Raw genomic sequence first — 20,663 nt, 5'->3', positions numbered from 1 at the left:
AAGAATATTCAAACACTGAAATAAATCTGTAAGAAATGCAACTTTATCACAAAGTAAATTGCCTAATTTAGAATGTTGCATTTTTTAAAAGGTTGATACTTCTCCTTTTAGTTCATAAAATCTTGATGGAGCTCTTCCTTGAGATAACCGTCTCATTCCTGTATGTAATAAGAGCTGCATATGAAAAGCACCCATTGAGGAACATAATTCTGCCAATCATCTTGATTGCAGTGGCCTGCTTTTTATCTAATTAATAACATTAATAGAGTTATCTAGGATCTTTTGTAATTCAGGCATTAATGATTTTGATGCTAGCGCTTTTCTGTGTCAAAAACAGTGTGTAGCGGTGCCTGTGGCTTAGTAGGTAAGGCGCCGGCCCCATATACTGAGGGTGGCGGGTTCAAACCCAGCCCCGGCTGAACTGCAACCAAAAATTAGCTGGGCGTTGTGGCAGGCGCCTGTAGTCCCAGTTACTTGGGAGGCTGAGGCAGGAGAATCGCGTAAGCCCAAGAGCTGGAAGTTGCTGTGAGTCCTGTGACGTCATGGCACTCTACCAAGGGCAGTAAAGTGAGACTCTGTCTCCACAAAAAAAAAAAAAAAAACAGTGTGTAAAAATAATTTTTGGATTTTTTTTGTGCAAATGTAACAATTCCTTTTATACCTCTGGACCTAGTTGGGGCTCCATATAAATACTTATGCAGGAATCCCAAGACAAGTTATTAGAAGTAAAGTCATTACCAATCACATCAAAAATATCTTGGCCCTTTGTGGTTGTTTGGAGTGGTCAACAAAATAAAAACTGTTCTATGATTTCTTCTTTACAGACAAATCTACTGAATGCTGAAAGTTGGCGTTTACCACTGATATCAGTAGATTCATTCAACTGAATTGCAAACATGTTTACTTCTTTGAAGTGAGATATTATTTGAAATTCTGTATTTTCAGATAAATCCTTAACATGACAAGATATTGTGTTATCTGAAAGTGGAATTGTTAAAATTTCCTTTTCATGGGCGGCGCCTGTGGCTCAGTGAGCAGGGCGCCGGCCCCATATGCCGAGGGTGGCGGGTTCAAACCCAGCCCCAGCCAAAACTGCAACAAAAAAAAATAGCCGGGCGTTGTGGCGGGCGCCTGTAGTCTCAGCTACTCAGGAGGCTGAGGCAAGAGAATCGCCTAAGCCCAGGAGTTGGAGGTTGCTGTGAGCTGTGTGATGCCTCGGCACTCACTTTATTGCACTCTAGAGGGCAATAAAGTGAAACTCTGGCTCTACAAAAAAAAAAAAAAAAAAAAATTCCTTTATATTCTTCTCCAAATATTGTTTTTACCATTGCACAATAGGCCTGTAAAACAACAGATTCTGTAGTTGTATGAGATTTCATTTTTTTAGCTCTGATTTATGTGACTGCATAACTCACTCCTTTTGCTTTATCTAATATTGTTGCATATGTGGTCCATATTTTTGATTGTTTAGTATTACTGAGTGCAAGTTGTTTGAAATAGTCCACCAGCTTTTCGGATAAGTGGGAATGTCTGGATTGTAAATGTCTCTTTAATATGCTATGAACCATAGCTTCATTTGCTAATGTAACACCACAAATTACACATGTGGGACATAGTGGATTTCCTTTACTACATATGAAACTGAACGATAGATAATCTTAATTATATTGACAGGTGTTTTTAATTTAGTTGCCAATGTACTGGATGGGCTAACATTGTCTTTCTAATTTTTGTTTCTTTTTTTCTAATTTTTGTTTATTAAGAACTTGTCCATTTTAGTTGAATGCTATTTAATAAAAATTTAAAAATGCCAAATCAAAAATAATAAAAATAAACAACTCACACTTTTTAAAAAGAAATACAGGTATTAATTAAACAAACACACTTAGAAAATTTTCAAAGCTAGGATTTGCAAGGTAATTTCGTCCAATACCTTACTGTTTCAAATCTAGACAGAACTGTATGAAATGTTCAGTACAAGCTACAGCTCCTTACTTGAGGCACTGTGAGGGAATGCTGAGCTATACAGCTTCATTCACTCTGGATGATTTTTACATATATTGTTGTTCACTAGCAAATGCTTGTCAAATCACTCAATCTGTGAACATGTTGCAAAACCTTATTTTTTCAAGGCTATACCCTACCCACTTTAGAAATAAGCCAGTGTTGAGCTGTGCCTGTGGCTCAGTGAGTAGGGCGCTGGCCTCATATACCGAGAGTGGCGGGTTCAAACTTGGCCGCAGCCAAACTGCAACAAAAAGTAGCTGGGCATTGTAGTGGGAGCCAAGCTTTTTTTATTAAGTCTTAAAATAAGCAGATAGTATATTTAGAGCTCATTAACAAAAAATAGGTCATCAGTAATTCTGGACTGCTTTTCCTTTTATGAATTAATAGTACCCATTAGTCTAACACAAATCATCTATTGTGTAACAAGTGACAGTTTAATAAATTAACTCAGTGTTTTGCATTGTTTTTAAACTTATGCTCCTTTTCATAAACCTCCCTTTAATGTTAATTGAAACTTCAAAACAAATTAAATATCACTAAAAACAAATCATTATTAACTCTCCTACCCCCAAGTTATAGTCTCCCTAAGGAGAAAAGTGAGATCATTTTATCAATTGAGAATAATTATTTTCACTAATATAGTGTAAATCCCAGATGCTGTTGTTAATTATCAGATACTTTTGGTATTTGTTTAAATGCATTTTCATAATACATAGTATCAATACATAGTATTGATAGTTTCTAAATAGATTGTTAATATTTTAGAAGCAGAGCCCTGTTTAACACTATGATCATTTTTTTTTTTTAGGTCAGGTTATTATGGGTTTGGGATATTTTTGTCAATTTATTGGGATAGGGGAAAGTATGTGGGTATGTTTTGGAATCATTTTACTTTACTCACTCCAAGATCACAACTTCTTCCTGATGTTTTTTTCCCCATTTTTGGCAAGTTCTGAATTAGTAGTGTTTTTTGGATATTCAATGTTTTTGTTTCTAGTTTTCAGGCATGCATGATATGGTTTAGAAGAAAACATAATAATAATTTTCAGCCTTATTTCTTGGGAACCCATCTTTTAAAATCCATCAGTAGTAAACAACTATTAACTGAAAACTATTAGTGCAGTCCTGGAGTTGGTAAGAATTCCAATATATAGCAAAGTTTACAGATACATATAAGGAATTTGGACAATCAAGGAAATGATGGTTTCTATAAACTTTCTCTTTTTTGTGGGTTACTCATTTATTCTTTTAGATTAGTGATAAAATACAGATGAAGACATTTTAGGAAATTTGCACAGAGATTTAAGAAAAAGTTCGATGTTTTGGCGGTGCCTGTGGCTCAAGGAGTAGGGCTCCGGTCCCATATGCCGGAGGTGGCGGGTTCAAACCCAGCCCCGGCCAAAAACCACAAAAAAAAAAAAAAAGAAAGAAAGAGTTCGATGTTTTATCTAAGATAATATTTCAAAAGAATTATGTGTTGCTAAAGTGTTTTAAATCCCTATCATAGATTTTTAGAATTGTAAGAAAACTAAGAAAGCAGCAATGAACCAAGAAACTAATATCAAATACTAAAAAATTTAAGATTTAAATTAAAAAGGGCAAACAGTGAGGACAAGGTGGGAGGGTCACTTGAGGCCAGGAGTTAGAGGCCAGTCTGAGCAACAAACTACACATAGTGAGACCTTGTCTCTAAACAGATCATACAAACAAACAGATATCAAGGCAGCACTCAGAAGAACCTTTGGAACAGTTTGGTAAAGGGAGTAATTGAAAAGATCCTATTTCAAAGAAAGGAAAATGATATGTATTTATAAAACTCTTTCTGATTTTATTAGATATTTTACTTCCAATAATATAGGATGTAGTATAGTGATAAAAGGTATTACATCTAAATTTCTCGTTCGTAGTGTTACCCTACTGTACTATCCTGGCTTCTGTTATAGTTTATATTAAAATGGTCAGGCGCGGTGATTCATGCCTGTAATTCTGACACATTGGGATGCTGAGAAGGGAGGATTGCTTGAGGCCAAGAATTCAAGACCAGCCTCAGCAATAGCAAGACCCCCATCTCTACATTTTTTTTTTTTTAAATAAGAAGGTAAATTTTCAGATTACAGAAGGGCACTCTACCCGAGGGCAGTACAGTGAGACTCTGTCTCTACAAAAAAAAAAAAAAAAAATAGAATTTCAAAAATGTAGTTCAGAAAAAGGAGAAGCTTTTTCTCCTTTTTTAAGACATAGTATCAACTGTCCCTTAAAGTGTTATGCACTTTACTGTAACAAAATTAGTCTGTTTAGCATCACTTCATATACATAGATATTTTTGCCAGCATGATCTAATACCCAGAGAACAAACCTCGTAGGCTATCTCCTTCATTGTAATGAATCAACATCCCCAGAAATAATCAACTCTATAAGATATAAACTTAAATTTTCACAGTTATTGAATGTCCTGTGTTTATTTCTGAAATAAAGTTTTCATTATTAAAGAACCAGAAGGCTTTTACAAAATATGCAACTCATAAACTGGGCTTGGGAAATTTACCTTTGAATTGACCCTTTAGTTACATGTTTTTGTCAGAATATTCTTTATTCTGTACTAAAGACAAAGATAATTTCAAGTTATTGTTCTATTAGAGTGAATTTAATATGCATATATTGGTAGGATGAGGTAAAGTATAGGGTTTTTTTTTTTTTTACTATTTTCAGTCCTGTTCTTCATTGAAATCAATTAAATGAACAAAAATGAAGAGAGAAAAAGGCAGTAGAAGAGAATATATGCATGATCTCACAGATTAGGCCTTGTGTCTCTGGTGAAAACTTGAGTTCTTCTTTTAGCGTACATACTCTTGGTTTAGGATCTGCGGGGTTTTATTATTTCTATTATTTCTCAGTAAGATATATATATAAGAAAATCTTTGAAATAATCCGGTTTTGAAATATTTTTCATTTTATTTTGAAAGATATTAAGAGTTAAAGCTAAAAACACAAAGTTGTACCTGTGCTTTCCTTCATGTCATATGAAAATTGTGGGCATATTTAAAACAATGGAGACTTTACATCTTTCGTATTAACCTGGATGGAAGTGGAAGACATTATTCTTAGTAAAGCATCACAAGAATGGAGAAGCATGAATCCTATGTACTCAATTTTGATATGAGGACAATTAATAACAATTAAGGTCACGTTGGGGTTGGGGAAGGGAAGAGCAGAGAGAGGGAAGGAGGGAGCAGTGGGACCTTGGTGTGTGCCACATCTTTGGGGGGCAAGACACGATTGCAAGAGGGACTTTACCTAACAAATGCAATCAGTGTAACGTGGCTTATTGTACCCTCAATGAATCCCCAACAATAAAAAAAAAGAGAGAGAGAGAAAAAAAAAAAAAGAAAAAGAAAATTGTGGGCATGTGGTTTCAGTGTACGTATGTGTCCTTGCATGTGTGTGCAAAATAATTGGAGAATAACATGGAAAAATAACCTGTTAAAGTTTTGGGTTTATGATTTATTAAAGTTAAAAAAGAATTTACAGTAAATGAAAAGGAATTTTTAAGTCAGTCATATTATATGTGTTAATTTTAAAGTCCTATTTAAAATTTTGAATTTAAATTTAGATAAATAGTAAAAAGAACATTTAATGACAGTCTATAGTTTTGTGCTGGATACTTTATTCAAAGTATTCAATATTCAGATATTTGGGAGATAAAAATTATTCATTCTTGAGATGTAGAAGGGCTTTTTGAAGAAATTATTGGATTTGGTTATTTACAGTATATGAGAAATGGGGACTTACTGTAGTTCAGTTTTCTGTATTCATACTTCTCTCTCTCTCTCTGTCCTCCTACACTCCCCCTCTGTTATTACCTTTGGCATGTTTTGCATATTTTTTTGGTAGATTAATGCCAGGTGACCTTGGTCACTATGACATTGTTTACGTAGTTTTGTGTGCCTTTTATTGGTAGGTGAAACCCTATCACATAAAACTTCTTCCTTACAATTCCTTCTGAAAAATTCTAAATTTCCATCTTTATTTAGCTACAGAAACAGAAGTTTGCCTTAAGTTTTTGAGTGGTAACTTGAATAGTTAGCAGTAGAAAAAGACTAGGAAGAATTAGAATATTTTCAGAAAAAATATCCTTTTAAATCAATATACTAACCCACCGGACCCCAGAGTTTTTTCCTTTGAGTTGTGCATTACTGTTTGTGCTTATTAGTTGAAGTGAAAAAAACTGTGTTCTGTAATGTCAGTCTGTACAAATGACCATTTTCTTTTTCAGAAAGCTTTTATTAATAAAGTCATAGTTATGTTTATTCATAGGATTTTATACTTTATGTATGATACTGCCTAGTACTCACAGGTCAAATACTAATTTGGAAGCAAAAGAAACAGAGATAAAATTGACCTGTGTGGTTTATGAACTTTGGCTTTTTCTTGGGAATACTTACAGTATACCCTGTTCCCTTTTATAGTGTCTTTATCTTAAAGGGAGAGAAGTGAGAAAAGTAAGACTAGTGATTTTTACAGCTCTGGAAATTTGGGTTAACTTTAATAGTAACTATTTATTGACAGTTTATCATATGCCAGACACTATACTAGGCACTTAACTTACGTTATTTGCTACCCTCTCAAAGTCCTTTGAAGTAGAATTAAATTTCATTTCCTAGGAAAATAATATTGCTTTGGGATATTATATCTCTATTAGGAGCTTCCTTTCAATTTATGCATTTCCAGACAAAGAAGATCATTGAAGGATTAGTGGGAAAAACAGGGATGACCGGGACTAATGAGAGAGTTTAGAGAAGTGAAAAGATAACAGAAATACTAACCCATTGGAAAAGAAAGCAGGCTCAGTTTAATGACATAAATGATGGTGCCAAAAGGAACACAGAGTGATCGGATATACTAACCTTAGTATGTTGTTACTACCTTTGTTGTCCTAAATTCTTTGGTTCAAACATATTGAAAAGTATGTAATCAGAGAAATTAAATGTAACCAAGCAAGTAAATCTCTAAAAGAATAAATGTAAGCTAGAATCTCTTGAATATTAATGAGTGACTATTCTAATATATAAATTCAAAATAGTTTTAGAATCTAATGCTAGTCCCTAAAAGCTTTGATATATCAATTTGCCTGTCAAATATTTTAGGAAAATAAAGGTATAAAGTGGAAGGTTGTATTACACATATACTTGTCCTTCCATCTTTATTGTTGAAACAAGGAAAAACTACAAGCATTTTTTTTTTTTTTTCCCATAGTTTCTGGCCGGGGTTGGGTTTGAACCCGCCACCTCCAGCATATGGGGCTGGCGCCCTACCTCTTTGAGCCACACCCAAAACTATAAGCATTTTTAAATTACTAGCTACAGAAATCAGTTTTCTCCTGATCTTTTCATGTGATTATGTAATCTTGCTATATGAATAATAGAATGAGACAGTGATATAAAATGAGTTTGTTCAGTCACTCAACAAATATTTATTGAGTACCTATTGTATGCCAAGCACTGTTGGAGGCATTTTTGGTTTGTTAATGCAATTTTTACTTTTAAGTGACAAATAATAATTGTATTATGTATTTATGGGGTATGCTGTGATGTTTTGATATATGTATACACGTGGAATGGTTATATCAAGCTAATTAAAACATATCCATCACCTCACATGTATTTTTTTCATAACGAGGACATTTAAAGTATTCTTTTAGCAATTTTAAAATACACAATACAGTTTGTTGGGGGTTTGGGGTTTGTTTTTTTTGTTTTTTTTTTTTGAGACAGAGTCTCACTTCATCACCCTGGGTAGAGTGCCATGGCATCATAGCCCACAGCAACCTCAGACTCTTGGGTTTGAACAAATTCTCTTGCCTTAGCCTCAAGCAACTGGGACTATAGGTGTGCACCACCAGCTAGTTTTTTATTTTTTGGTAGAGACAGGATCTCACTCTTGCTGTGACCTTGAACTCTTGAGCTCAAGTGACCTACCCACCTCAGCCTACCAAAGTGCTAGGATTATAGGTGTGAGCTACCAAGCCAGGCCCTACAATACATTATTATTGACTGTGGTTACCATGTTGTACACTAGATCTTGAAAACTTAGCTTCCTTTCTAACAGAAACTATATCCCTTGGTTAGTATTTCCTCATTCTCATCTTCTCCCTAGCCTTTGCTCTCTACTTCTCTAAGTTCGACATTTTTAGATTCCCTATATAAGAGATCACGTGGTATTTGTCTTTCTGTGCCTGGTTTATTTCACTTAGCATAATGTCTTCCAGGTTCATCTGTATTATCAGAAATCAGAGGATTTCCTTTAATAAAACTGGAGTTTCATACCAGTTTCCTTCTTTTTGATGGCTGAATAGTATTCCTTTGTGAACACATACCACATTTTCTTTAGCCATTCATGAATTGATGGGCACTTAAGTTGATTCTTTATTTTAGCTATTGTGAATAATGCTTCAGTGAATAGGACATACTGATTTCAATTTTTTAAATAGAGGCAGGATCTTGCTTTGTGTCCCAGGATGGAATGCAGTGACATGGTAATAGTTCACTGCAGCCTCAAACACCTGGGCTCAAACAATTCTCCTGGCTCAGCCTCCCAAGTGGCTAGGACTACAAGTACACACCCATCTATGTTTGAAGCATTTTGGATATGACAGTGGGTAGGGGAGTTTCCTGTCCTCACAGACCTTACATTTCCACAAGGAAGAAAGATAGTAAACATAAGTAACATCCATTAAAAGCTATGAAAAAACAACAGGGCATTGAAAAGAGAAAGTGGTAGAAGGCATAATTAGCCTGTAATTTTAAATAGAGAAGTCAAGGTAGGCCCTCATTGAGAAGTGACGTTTAAGCAAAGATTTGAAGATGTGGAAGTTTAGTCTAGAGAATATCTGGCATAAGAGCCTTTCAGGGAAAGGGAATAGTCAATACAAAAAGGCTTCAAGGTTATAGAGTGTGCCTACTACAGTTGAGGACCAGCAAGGAGACCAGTGTGGCTAGAGAGTAGTGAGCAAGGGGAAAAGGAGTAGTAGACAGATAGGAGGATAGACAAGTAGCAAGGATCCAGACTTCGTATGGCCTTGAAGGTCATTTTTAGGACTTCAGGTTTTATTCTGTAGTGTGATGGGCTGGCGTTGTACAGTTTTCAGCAGAAAAGTGACAAATGATCTAACTTGTGGTTTCAAAGAATCTGTGGGCCTACTGTGTTGATAATTGGCTATCAGACAGCAAGGACAGAATCAGAGAGACAATTTAGGAGGATATTGTAATAATCCAGGCAAAAGAGAATGGTTGTTCTGACTAGAATGAAAGCAGTAGAGATGCCGAGACATGGTTAAATTCAGGATGGGCCCACTGGATTTCCTGACAGCTTGGATGTGAATATATGGAAAGAGAGAAGTCAAGAATGACTCCGAGATTATCTGCATGAGCAATTTAGTGGATAAGAGTTGCCCTAAACTCAGACAAGGAAGGCAGTAATGTAAGTGGAGTTGATTTAGGAGGTGGTGTAGGTGAGAAGGTCAATTTTGGACAAGTTAAATTTGAGATGTCAGATAGGTATTCGGACTGATGACATAAACCTCTGTAAACCTGGTCCTGGGATTACTGATAGCCCATTCCTTCTGACCCAGTTAAGAACCAAAACCTTTGTTGACCTTTCTAGTTCATCCCAGTAATGGAACCAGATCAACTGGGTTTAGAGAACTGAGACCCCTGACTCCCAACAGTTCCTATACTTTGAGGTACATTGGAATTACATGGGTATCTCTTAAGAATACTCTTATTTAGCTCCTACCCCCTGCCCTTCTGATTTATTGGCATGGAATGAAGAAACTTGGGCAGTGCAGCAAAGTTTGAGAAACTTGGGCAGTGCAGCAGAGTTTGAGAACTACTATGATGTACTCTTTTTTCCTGATGGAACTGCCACTAAAAGTCATAGTATTCAAAGTCCCTTCCAAAATTCTTTTCTTTCTTTCCTAGTGCCGAAAAAAATGGAAGCAGCATTGTTAAGGAAAGGCCCTCTCTAAATCATGCAAAGACGTCACTGTTATAGTTTGTCATAGATTGATGGCACCTCTTCACCTGGCCATTTATTCATGGCAGAAGTGAACCCTAAATTGGAGGCAACTGTGATGTCATGGAGGATATATTAAAGTTGAAATAAAGACACTGGGATACAAATCCCAGTTATTCCACTTATTAGTAGAATTATGATGGGAAATTCATTTAATCTTGCTGAAGCCCCATGTTTTTTCTTCCTATATGAGAATAACCAAATCTGTTTTGTATGGTATTATAAAGATTTTTAAAAGCTAACGTATGTGAGTGATAATTGCTGGTCAAGCTTTGTTTGGTTGTTTTTTCATGTAATTATTCAAGTCAACATTGCCTAGTTTAAATTTTTTAAAAAGTCTATTTAAAAACACAAAGTAACGTATGTGAAGGTAAACTATATGAAGATATTAAAAAATTATTATTTCAAAGAATTTTTCTTAACTTTGGAAGTGACATAGCATTGTACAGCGTAATAATTTCCTAGATATGAGTAGATAATTATTTTTTCTGCATTTTTTCACTGGCTTAAGAATAGGATTCTACATACTTTAGATAATAAATGCTACTGAACTTGCAGTATAGTAGAGGAAGTGTTATTTTGTATTTATTTCCTATGTAGTATAGTCATCTGGGTAAAACATAAGCTTTGTACTCAGCCCTGGGTTTTAACACAAATGTTACCACTTGTTAGCAAAGATTTGTGTCAGTGGACATGTTCTAAGACTAAGGTTTCTGATCTTTTTATTTTAGGAATAATAATATCCATCTTTCAGGGCTGTTCCCAGGTTCATATGTAAGGCTCTAAGCATAGTGGCTGGCATGGAGCATGCAGGAGATGTTAATTCCTTTTATCTCTCTGAGGATGATAATCTCAGGATAGTGCAGGTGACCCTTGAATAACAAAGGGGTTATGAGTACTGTTCCCCAGCGCAACAAAAAATCCACATATAACTTTTGACTTCCCCAAAATGTAATTAATAGCCTACTGTTGACTAGAAGTGTCACTAGTAAACAGTTAACACATATTTTTTGTTATGTGTATTGTATACTATATTCTTATAATAAAGTAAGCCCGAGAAAAGGAAATGTTATTAAGAAAATCATAAGAAGGAGAAAATATATTTACTGTTCATTAAGTGGAAGTGGATCATCATGAAGATCTTTATCTACCCTCATCTTCTCCAGAGCTGGCAGGTTCAAATCCAGCCCAGGCCTGCCAAACAACAGTGACAACTACAACCAAAAAATAGCAGGGTGTTGTGGCGGGTGCCTATAGTTCCAGCCACTTGGGGAGGCTGGGGCAAAAGAATCACTTAAGCCGAGGAGTTTGAGGTTGCTGTGAGCTGTAACACCACAGCACTGTGCTGAGGGCAACGTAGTAAGACTCTGTCTCAAAAAAATCTGAGTAATAATTTTTAAGTAGCTAAAAATTTTTAGGAATCATTTCTGAAATTTATTTTTCTGGTATTTCTATCACTTTAGCTTTTTAAAAAACAATTTTTTAGGGTGGCCCCTGTAGCTTAGTGGGTAGGGCACCGACCACATACCCCCAGGCTGGTGGGTTTGAACCTGGCCTGGGCCAGCTAAACAACGACAGCTGCAACAAAAAAAAATAGCTGGGCGTTGTGGTGGGCACCTGTAGTCCCAGCTACTTGGGAGGCAAGAGAAACACTTAAGCCCAAGAGTTTGAGGTTGCTATGAGCTGTGACACCATGGCACTCTACCGAGAGTGACATACTGAGACTCTGTCCATAACAGGTGTACATAGTTTCATTTTGACTTTTGTGTTCTCCCCACAATGTTTATTTTGTATGCTTTTTCAGATAATAAAGAGTCATTTTATCTTTAAGTTTACACCATGGATAGTACAAAAGAGAAGTATGACAATTGCAAAGATGATCTTCTGCTTAGGATGGGACTTAATGATAATAAAGCAGGAATGGAAGGATTAGACAAAGAGAAAATTAACAAAATCATAATGGAAGCCACAAAGGTATGTTTCTTGTTTCTTTTAATAGCTATAATTCTGTAACTTTCTGTTTAAAAAATAATTGTTTTGAATATCATTTTTATTTAAATATGTAATATTATTTAGCTATAAAAGGATATAGAATAATCTCCTTTTTGCTGTTTTGCTCTTGCCACCCTGCTTTCTACTTCATATGTATATAATGTGCATGTAAAAGCAAAATAATGTACATGTTCTTGTTCACCCATTTTTTAAAAAAAATATGAAAAGAGACATAATCTTTTTTTAATTGGAACATTGTGAATTAATGCTACATAACATTGCCTTGGATTGACAGATCCAAAAAAATTAGTAGTACATTGTGTTAGTGTGGTTTCAGAATCGTAATACATACTCTCATGTATTAGTGGTGGAAGCATAAACTTATACAGCCATTATGGAAGGTAATTTGGCAATTCAGAAATATCACACATGCATATGTTCTTCTGTGCTATATGCATTTGGTGGAGCAATTCTACTTCTACAGATCTCTCCTATAGTTATACTTGCACCTGTATAAAGTTATGAAGTACAAGGTTCTTACTGTAGTATTGTTTGTGAAAGACTAGAAATGACTCATATGCCCATCAATAAAGATTTTTACTGATTCAATAAATTCTATATACACAGAGGCATAAAAAGAATGAAGATCTTTAATTACTTTTACAGAAAGACCTCCAAGTCATATTAATTGAAAAATTTTAAAAACCCAAAGAACAAAACAATTACTGTATTGACCTATTTTTGGTAAAAGTAAAAGGGGGGAGAATGTTAATATTAAGGCAAAAGGACAGCCTATTCAATAAATACTGCTGGGACAACTGGATATCCATATCCAAAACAGATGAATGTAAGCCAGCGGGTGCAGTGGCACACACCTGTAGTTCCAGCTGTTCAGGAGACTTGAAGTTGGAAGATTGTTTGAGCCCAGGAGTTGAAGCATAGGCAAAAATGTGAGATCCCCATCTCTAAAAAAAATAAAAAGTAAGGGTGGTGCCTGTGGCTCAAAGGAGTAGGGCGCTGGCCCCATATACCGAAGATGGCAGGTTCAAACCCGGCCCTGGCCAAAAACTGAAAAAAAAAAGTAAACTTAGACCTTTGCCTTACACCATACATAAAAAATTAACACAAAATAGACTTAAAGAGCTAAAATAATAAAACTTTTAGAAGAAAACATGAGAAAACCTTTGAGTTAGGCAGAAATTATTTACATAGGCTACCAAAAGCACAGTGAATATGTCACAGAAGTTCTGCTCCTAGGTATATAACCCAAGAGGAATGACAGCATATGAGGACGAACAGTTAAATTCAAGAACTCATTCTAGATAAAGTGCTGTATACCTCGTTGCTGAATATTATTATGGTCACCTATGAAGTACTCCCCTTGGCCATCAAGTGACTAGAGATATTTAGCAATGAGGTATATAGCACTTTTTCTGGGATGAGTTTGCAAACTTAATTGTCTGACCCCATATGTTCACACAAAAACTTGTATACAAATGAGTATGATAGCAATTTTCATAATAGCCAAAAAGTAGAAATAACCTTACTGTATCATTCTGACAAATTAATAGATGCTATGTTCAGTGATAAAATGATGGGCAGTTTTTTAAAACATTTTCTACATTTTCTTTAATGATTTAACATTAAATTTTAGAAAATACTTTTTAAGGAGTAATTTTTACTGAAAGAAATAACTGATAACCCAATCAACTAAGTCCTTCAAGATCTTCACTTATCTCAGAGTTTGTGCTGTGCTAAGTACTGGCTCACAACAATCCTCTGATTTAGGTAACTATTCAACAAATTCATTTTACTAAGGAAACTGAGGCATTGAAATATTAATTTTATGGTCACTCAGCTAGTAAGTAGTAGAGCTAACTCTAAAGTTTAGTCATTCTCATTCCAGAGTCTGTGCTCTTAGTTAATAGGTCGTATTACAGTGATGCTTTCCTTCAGACATTTTTCTTAGGCTTTGTTCTGTTTTCCTCTACAGGGATCTAGATTTTATGTAAATGAGCTCAAAAAGGAAAAGCAAGTCAACCAACGAATTGAAAATATGATTCAACAAAAAGCCAAAATTACCAGCCAGCAGCTATGGAAAGCTCAAGTACAGGTATTAATTCAATTGTTAAATAAAGTAGAAGCTGGTAGAATAATAATTAACAGTCAAATGCATTATAGCCCAAATGTGGGAGCATATGCCTATAATCCCAGTGTCTGGGAGGCCAAAATGGGAAGATCTCTTGAGGCCAGGATTTCGAGACCAGGCCTGAGCAACATACCAAGACCCCCATCTGTATAAAAATATATAAATATTAGCTAGGCACAGTGGTACCTACCTGTAGACCCAGATAGTCGGGAGGCTGAGGCAAAAGAATCGCTTGAGCCTAGGAATTTTGATAACGGCACTGTACTATATCCTGGACAACAGAGAAAGAAAAAAATGCATTATCAAGTCTTAACTGCGAAGGTAAAATGTACATGTTCATTATATTGTAAAGTATACACATTCAGCAAGTGTACATGCTTTGCTAAGTATTGCTGTACTCCTTCACATAAAAGACTGCACACCTAGACATTGTCCCCTCTATTACACAACAGAGTAATGAAGTCTTAATCAGATTAAGTGACTTGTCTGGCTTCATAGGACAGGTAGTTGGAAGAGCTAAGATTTAACCCCCAGCCTTTGTTCTTTTTATTACATACATACTTTGCAGCTAGAAAAGGCCACAGGATAAATATGGTGTGATTTCTGCGATACTGATTTGGGGGAGAGGATACTGATTGGGGGGGGATATATATGTACATATATATATATATATATTTGGGGGAACATGTTAACTAATTAAATTAGAAAGTAGCTTAAAACATAATTGTGTGATAGTAAGAGAAAAAGTCACAATATAGATTAGAATGCCAAATGTACATGAATTTTTAAAATAACACATAAGACTTCTAAACACTTGGAGACTTTTGGCTTCTCCTCCAGGATCTTTGGGGAGTTAATATTCAGAATTTCTTCTGCTATTAAAAATTATTACAGTAGAAAAAATTGGGAAGAACCAAGCTGGAGGGTACCTTGTGGTAGAGCGATTACTCAAAGCAATCAGATTTCTGCTGGTAAAACTAAAGTCATGGCCAGATAAGTTTACTATTCATCAAATGTTGATCTAGTATTAACAAAACACTAGGCTATAAGATAGCAATTAATTTATAATAGTTATCTAATATGCTACAAAATTTTTCTTTTGTGATAAAGTCTAGAAATAGTAAGTTTTGTTTTCTTTACCAAACTATAATATGTCATTTTTTGATATATACCTTCCCAGAGCATAAGATAATTCTTTTTTAATTTGAAAATAGTAAAAGGATACAAGCGTTTTGTTGCACTGGTAAATAATGTGATGCTAAAGTCAGGGCTTTTAGTGTGTCTGTCACCAGAACAGTATACACCTGATAGATAAGCTTTTATCTCTCACCACCTTCTCACCCTCCCTTTTTCTTGGTTTTCAATGTCTTTATCACCTCTTTGTACCTATCATTTAGCTCCCACTTATTGAAAATGTGGTGTTTGTTTTTCCATTCTTGAGATACATGAGATAATGGTCTCCAGTTCTATCCAAGTTGCTACAGGTAACATTATTTCATTCAGTTGTATGGCTGAGTAATATTCCACAGTGTGTGTATATGTGTGTGTGTGTGTATATATATATTATGGTGTATTTTATATATATATATATACATACACACAAATATACATATACATATATATACATGTACACACCATATTCTTTATCCACTCATCAATTGATGAGCACATAGGTTGTTTTTATATCCTGTAATTGTGAATTGTGCTATGATAAACATTCAATACAGGTGCCTTTTTTATAAAATGGCTTACTTTCCTTTGGCTAGATACCCAGTAATGGGATTGCTTGATCAAATGGTAGGTCTACTTTTATTTCTTTGAGGAATCTAATCTTCTGTTTTCCATAGAGGATGCACTAATTTGCAGTCCCACAAACAATGTTTAAGCATTCCTTTTTCACTGCATCCACACCAGAATCTATTATTTTTTAACTTCTTAATAGCCATTCTAACAGGATAAGGTGGTATCTCACTGTGGTTTGAATTCGTATTTGCCTGATGATTAGTGATGTTGAGCTTTTCTTCATGTGTTTGACCATTTGTCTGTCATCTTTGAAAAAAACTCTGTTCATGACTTTTGCACACTTTTTGGTAGGATTGTTTGTTTTTTTCCCTTACTTGAGTTCATTATAAATTCTGGATATTGGTCTTTTGTGACTTGTATAGTTTGCAAATATTTTCTTCTATTCTGTGCACAGTCTATTTAAATACTCTGATAATTATTTCCTTTGCTTTTAATGTAATTAAGTCCCATAGATTTATTTTTGTGTTATATGCCTTTTGGGTCTTTCTTGGTAGTCTTTAGAGAAATGCTAAGTCAAGAAAACAAAAAACATTGTTTCTGAAATAGTCTCCTTAGGGTAATATAAATGGGATTCTTTAAGACAAAATAAGACATAATACCACAACTTGAACTATACCTAAGAAATGCAAACAAGTAACATAATCATTTGTACCCTCATATCAATCTGAAATTTACAAAAGGAAAGAAAGTATACCATATTTCAATGATAAAGACTTAACAAAATGTATTTTAGGTAAGCATCATAAGATAATAGAAAACAAGCTTTGTTATAACCTGGTCTTCAGGTCTAGCTGTAACGTTTACCAGCTTCGTGACTTAGAGCAAATTATTGCATCTTATTGAACATTAGCTTCTTTGTCTATAAGATGGGAATAATAATTATGATCTCAGAATTATTTTGACCAATAAATGAATTAACATAGAAGTGAACGTATTATAGGGGGTGGCCATAAAGTCCGTGTGCAATTTCGAATTGCACACGGACTTTATGGCCACCCTGTATGACATATACATGAGTATAATATATTCAATGAATGTCACCTCTTCTAAATTTGTAGGTATTATCTTTAAGCCCTTACTATATCCCTAGATAAGCACATTATATGGTTTCTCCTTTAGTTCTTTCAACGTTTTGAGGTTTCCCTCTTTATAAATAAGGAAAGTCTAAGATGAGAGGGTTAATTTGCCTTAGTCATATAACTAATGAGTGGCAGTGCTAGGACCCAAACCAAAACCCTTCACCAGCATGACACACACTAGTTTTGAGGAATCGTAAAAGTAACAGCATATATATTAGGGACTCAGATCAGAACTTGAAAATCATTGAGAGAGAAAATGGAAGAAAGGAAAATAATGAATGAGGATTTCAGTAGAAGAAACTTTAAAAAAACAGTAGTAGTTGATAAACCAAACAAGAACATAACACCAGGGGAAAGAACCCCTGTTTAATAAATGGTGCTGGGAGAACTAGATGTCCACATGTAAAAGACTGAAACTGGACTCACACCTTTTTCCATTCACAAATTGATTAAAGATGGATAAAGATCTAAATCTAAGGCAAAAAACAATACAAATCTTCAAAAAACGTCTGGGGAAAACATTTGAAGTCATCAGCCTGGGGAAAGACTTCATGAAGAAGACTTCAGTGGCAATTGCAACAACAACAAAAATAAACAAATGGGACTTAATTAAACTGAAAAGCTTCTGTACAGCTAAGGAGAAAACAAGTAAAGCAAATAGACAACCATCAGAATGGGAAAAGATATTTGCATATTATGAATCAGACAAAAACCTGATAACTAGGGTCTATAGAGAACTCAAATTAATCAACAAAAAAAGACCCAACAGTCCCTGGGCATGAGAGATGAATAGAACCTTCTCTAAAGAAGACAGACAAATGGCTAACAAACATAGGGAAAAAATGCTCATCGTCCCTAATTATAAGAGAAATGCAAATCAAAACCATCCTGAGATATCACCTAACCCCAGTGAGAATGGCCCACATCACAAAGTCTCAAAGCTACAGACGCTGTCACGGATATGGAGAGAAGGGGCTGGTGGGACTACACTGCTGGTGGGACTACAAAATAATACAAACTTTTTGGAAGGAAGTATGGAGAATCCTCAAAGAACTCAAATTAGATCTCCCATTTTATCCTGCAATCCCATTACTGGGGATATACTCAGAGGAAAAAAAAATCATTTTATCATAAGGACATTTGCACTAGACTGTTTATTGCAGCTCAATTTACAATTGTCAAAATGTGGAAACAACCTAAATGGCCACCAACCCAGGAATGGATTAATAAGCTGTGATATATGTACACCATGGAATGCCATTCAGCCATTAAAAAAGATGGAGACTTTACATCTTTTGTATTAACCTGGATGGAGGTGGAACACATTCTTCTTAGTAAAGCATCACAAGAATGAAGAAGCAAGCTGAGTGAGGTGTCCCACACCTGTAATCCCAGCACTTGGCGAGGCTGAGGTGAGCAGATCTCCTGAGTTTATGGGTTCAAAACCTGCTTGAGCTAGAGGGAGACTCTACCTCTAAAAATAGCCAGGCGTTGTGGCAGGCCCCTATAGTCCCAGCTACTTGGGAGGCTGAGGCAAGAGAATCACTTGAGCCCAGGAGTCTTGAGGTTGCTGTGAGCTGTGACTCCACTCTACCCAGGGTGACAAAGTGAAACTCTGTCTCAAAAAGAAAAAAAAAAAGAATGGAGAAGCAAGAATCCAATATACTCAATTCTGATATGAGGACAATTGATGATCTGTACATGGTAGGGCGTAGGAGGATGAGGGAATCAGGAGAGGGATAAAGAGAGGCGGGTTGGGGGTCTGGTGTGTAACACACCTCTTGGGGGTAGGACTCAATTATAAGAGGGAATTTACCTAACAAACACAATCAGTGTAACCTGGTTCTTTGTACCCTCAATGAATCCCCAACAATTTAAAAAAAAAAAAAAAAAACAGTAGTGGTATGCATCTGGCAGATACACAAAGAGTTTAGACAAGGGTAACAAATGAGAGATAGTAAAGGAATGTGAAATATAAGAGCCATACAATGGGGAGGTAAACACAAGAAAGAGAATATATTGCTGAAGAGACCATCATAGAATGAGTCTGAGGAGAAATTTTTCTTACTTGGTTTGCTTTTTATTTATTATCTTTTCTAGATCATTGTGGATCAAGATAGTTCAGTTACCACTGTCTTATTCTCACTTGACTCATATCTTACATATTTTGGGGATTAATATAGGATAGGTTTTAGTTTATGCTTGTTTTTATTGGTTTCCATAATTTGTGTCTAGTCATGATGTTATTCTCCAGTTCAAAATTGAAGTTCTAGAAGAAATAGTTAAAATTAGTATGATAAATTAGACTAATATGGATAAGTTCCTTTTATTAGGTATGGTATCTGACTGCATGAAGTTAGTCTTTTCCAAAGTTTTTCTACTAATACTGCTTTCTCTTTTTTAGTCAACTTTAATATATTGCTATAAATTTTATTACCTTTCTCCTATAAGCTTTCCTTTCCCTTCTCTTATGGAGAAAGAGTTTATGGGTCTTTTTCCTGAAGGAGCTCACAATTTGATGTCTTGACATAGTAAATGCCATAGTAAGTGCAGGAAAACAAATAAGGAACATTAAGGTCTGTGGCATGAAGGACGGAGATCCAATTAAGTTACCAAAAGATATTTGAGTTGATCAAATATCAACAGAGTTAGGGAAGGCATTCTAGACAGAGGAACAGCCCGAGGAAGGCACAGAGCACACCAGGTCATTTAGTTAAGTTGTAGCCCAAACAGGAACAGGCCCTCTGGAGAATCTCATTGTGGCTACTGGCAAATATGATTGAGGGTAGTTGTTGTAAAAGAGAAATTATAGTTTTAACCTGCGATGGTAAACTAGTGTCCCAGTAAAGGCAGGGTTGGGGCCCAACCTGGAGAAGAAAGTCACTTTATATTCCTACAGCTCTCCACCTTTGAGAAAACTTGCTATAGGAATATCTACATGTTGTAAATTCCTTTTATTCTAGATACCACCTCATTTGTCTATTTTTGCTGTTTTCTCTTCAGTTTTTGATTGCTTTGTTATTCAGCTATCCAGTTATCCTTATTATAGTAGATTGCACCTGTTAAACTTGTATCATACGTCAGGCATTGTTCCATGTTCCTTATGTTTTCCAGCTCCTTCAATAGCTTTATTCTATTATGATTCTACCTTAATGGTCTTGGCAACTTCCCTGTATGTTGCATACATCTAAACCATGATACGTAGCTGGGTGTTGTGGCAGCCACCTATAGTCCCATCTATTTGGGAGGCTAAGGCAAGAGGATCACTTGAGCCTAAGAGTTTGAGGTTGCTGTGAGCTATGACGCCACAGCATTCTACCTAGGGCAAGAGAATGAGATTCTATCTCAAAAAAGAAAAAAAAAAAAAAAAAACCTATCATACAGCCACATCCAGGTGCAGGGTAAGCTGGAAAAGTGAATAGTTTTTATAGCCTCTGTGGTAGAGGCAGACCTCTAATAAAAAGGAACAGTTATAAATGAATATGTTTGCTGTATAATCTCTTTTCTTACTTGCCTGGTTTATTTTACCCTTTCCTTTCTCTTTATTCTTTTTCATCAATCTC

General features: G+C 35.4%; 1 protein-coding gene across 6 annotated transcripts in view; it reads left to right on the top strand.

The window, feature by feature from the left end:
- POLK (DNA polymerase kappa) overlaps positions 1-20,663 on the top strand; it is a 76,024-nt gene that overhangs the window by 22,297 nt on the left and 33,064 nt on the right. For 5 of the 6 annotated variants that reach the window (XM_053588445.1, XM_053588454.1, XM_053588474.1 and 2 more), the window contains exons 2-3: positions 11,882-12,051; positions 14,063-14,182. In XM_053588445.1, the coding sequence (XP_053444420.1) occupies positions 11,917-12,051; positions 14,063-14,182 (255 nt within the window). In that variant the 5' untranslated portion in view covers positions 11,882-11,916. The remainder of the gene's footprint in view (positions 1-11,881; positions 12,052-14,062; positions 14,183-20,663) is intronic. The other variant, XM_053588470.1, reaches the window with a different exon arrangement.

This window comes from Nycticebus coucang, chromosome 1 (genome assembly GCF_027406575.1).
Source record: "Nycticebus coucang isolate mNycCou1 chromosome 1, mNycCou1.pri, whole genome shotgun sequence".
In the NCBI taxonomy this organism is placed as follows: Eukaryota; Metazoa; Chordata; class Mammalia; order Primates; family Lorisidae; genus Nycticebus; species Nycticebus coucang.
The sequence above is the reverse complement of the archived record's forward strand: the minus strand, read 5'-3'. Positions and strand labels throughout refer to the sequence as shown.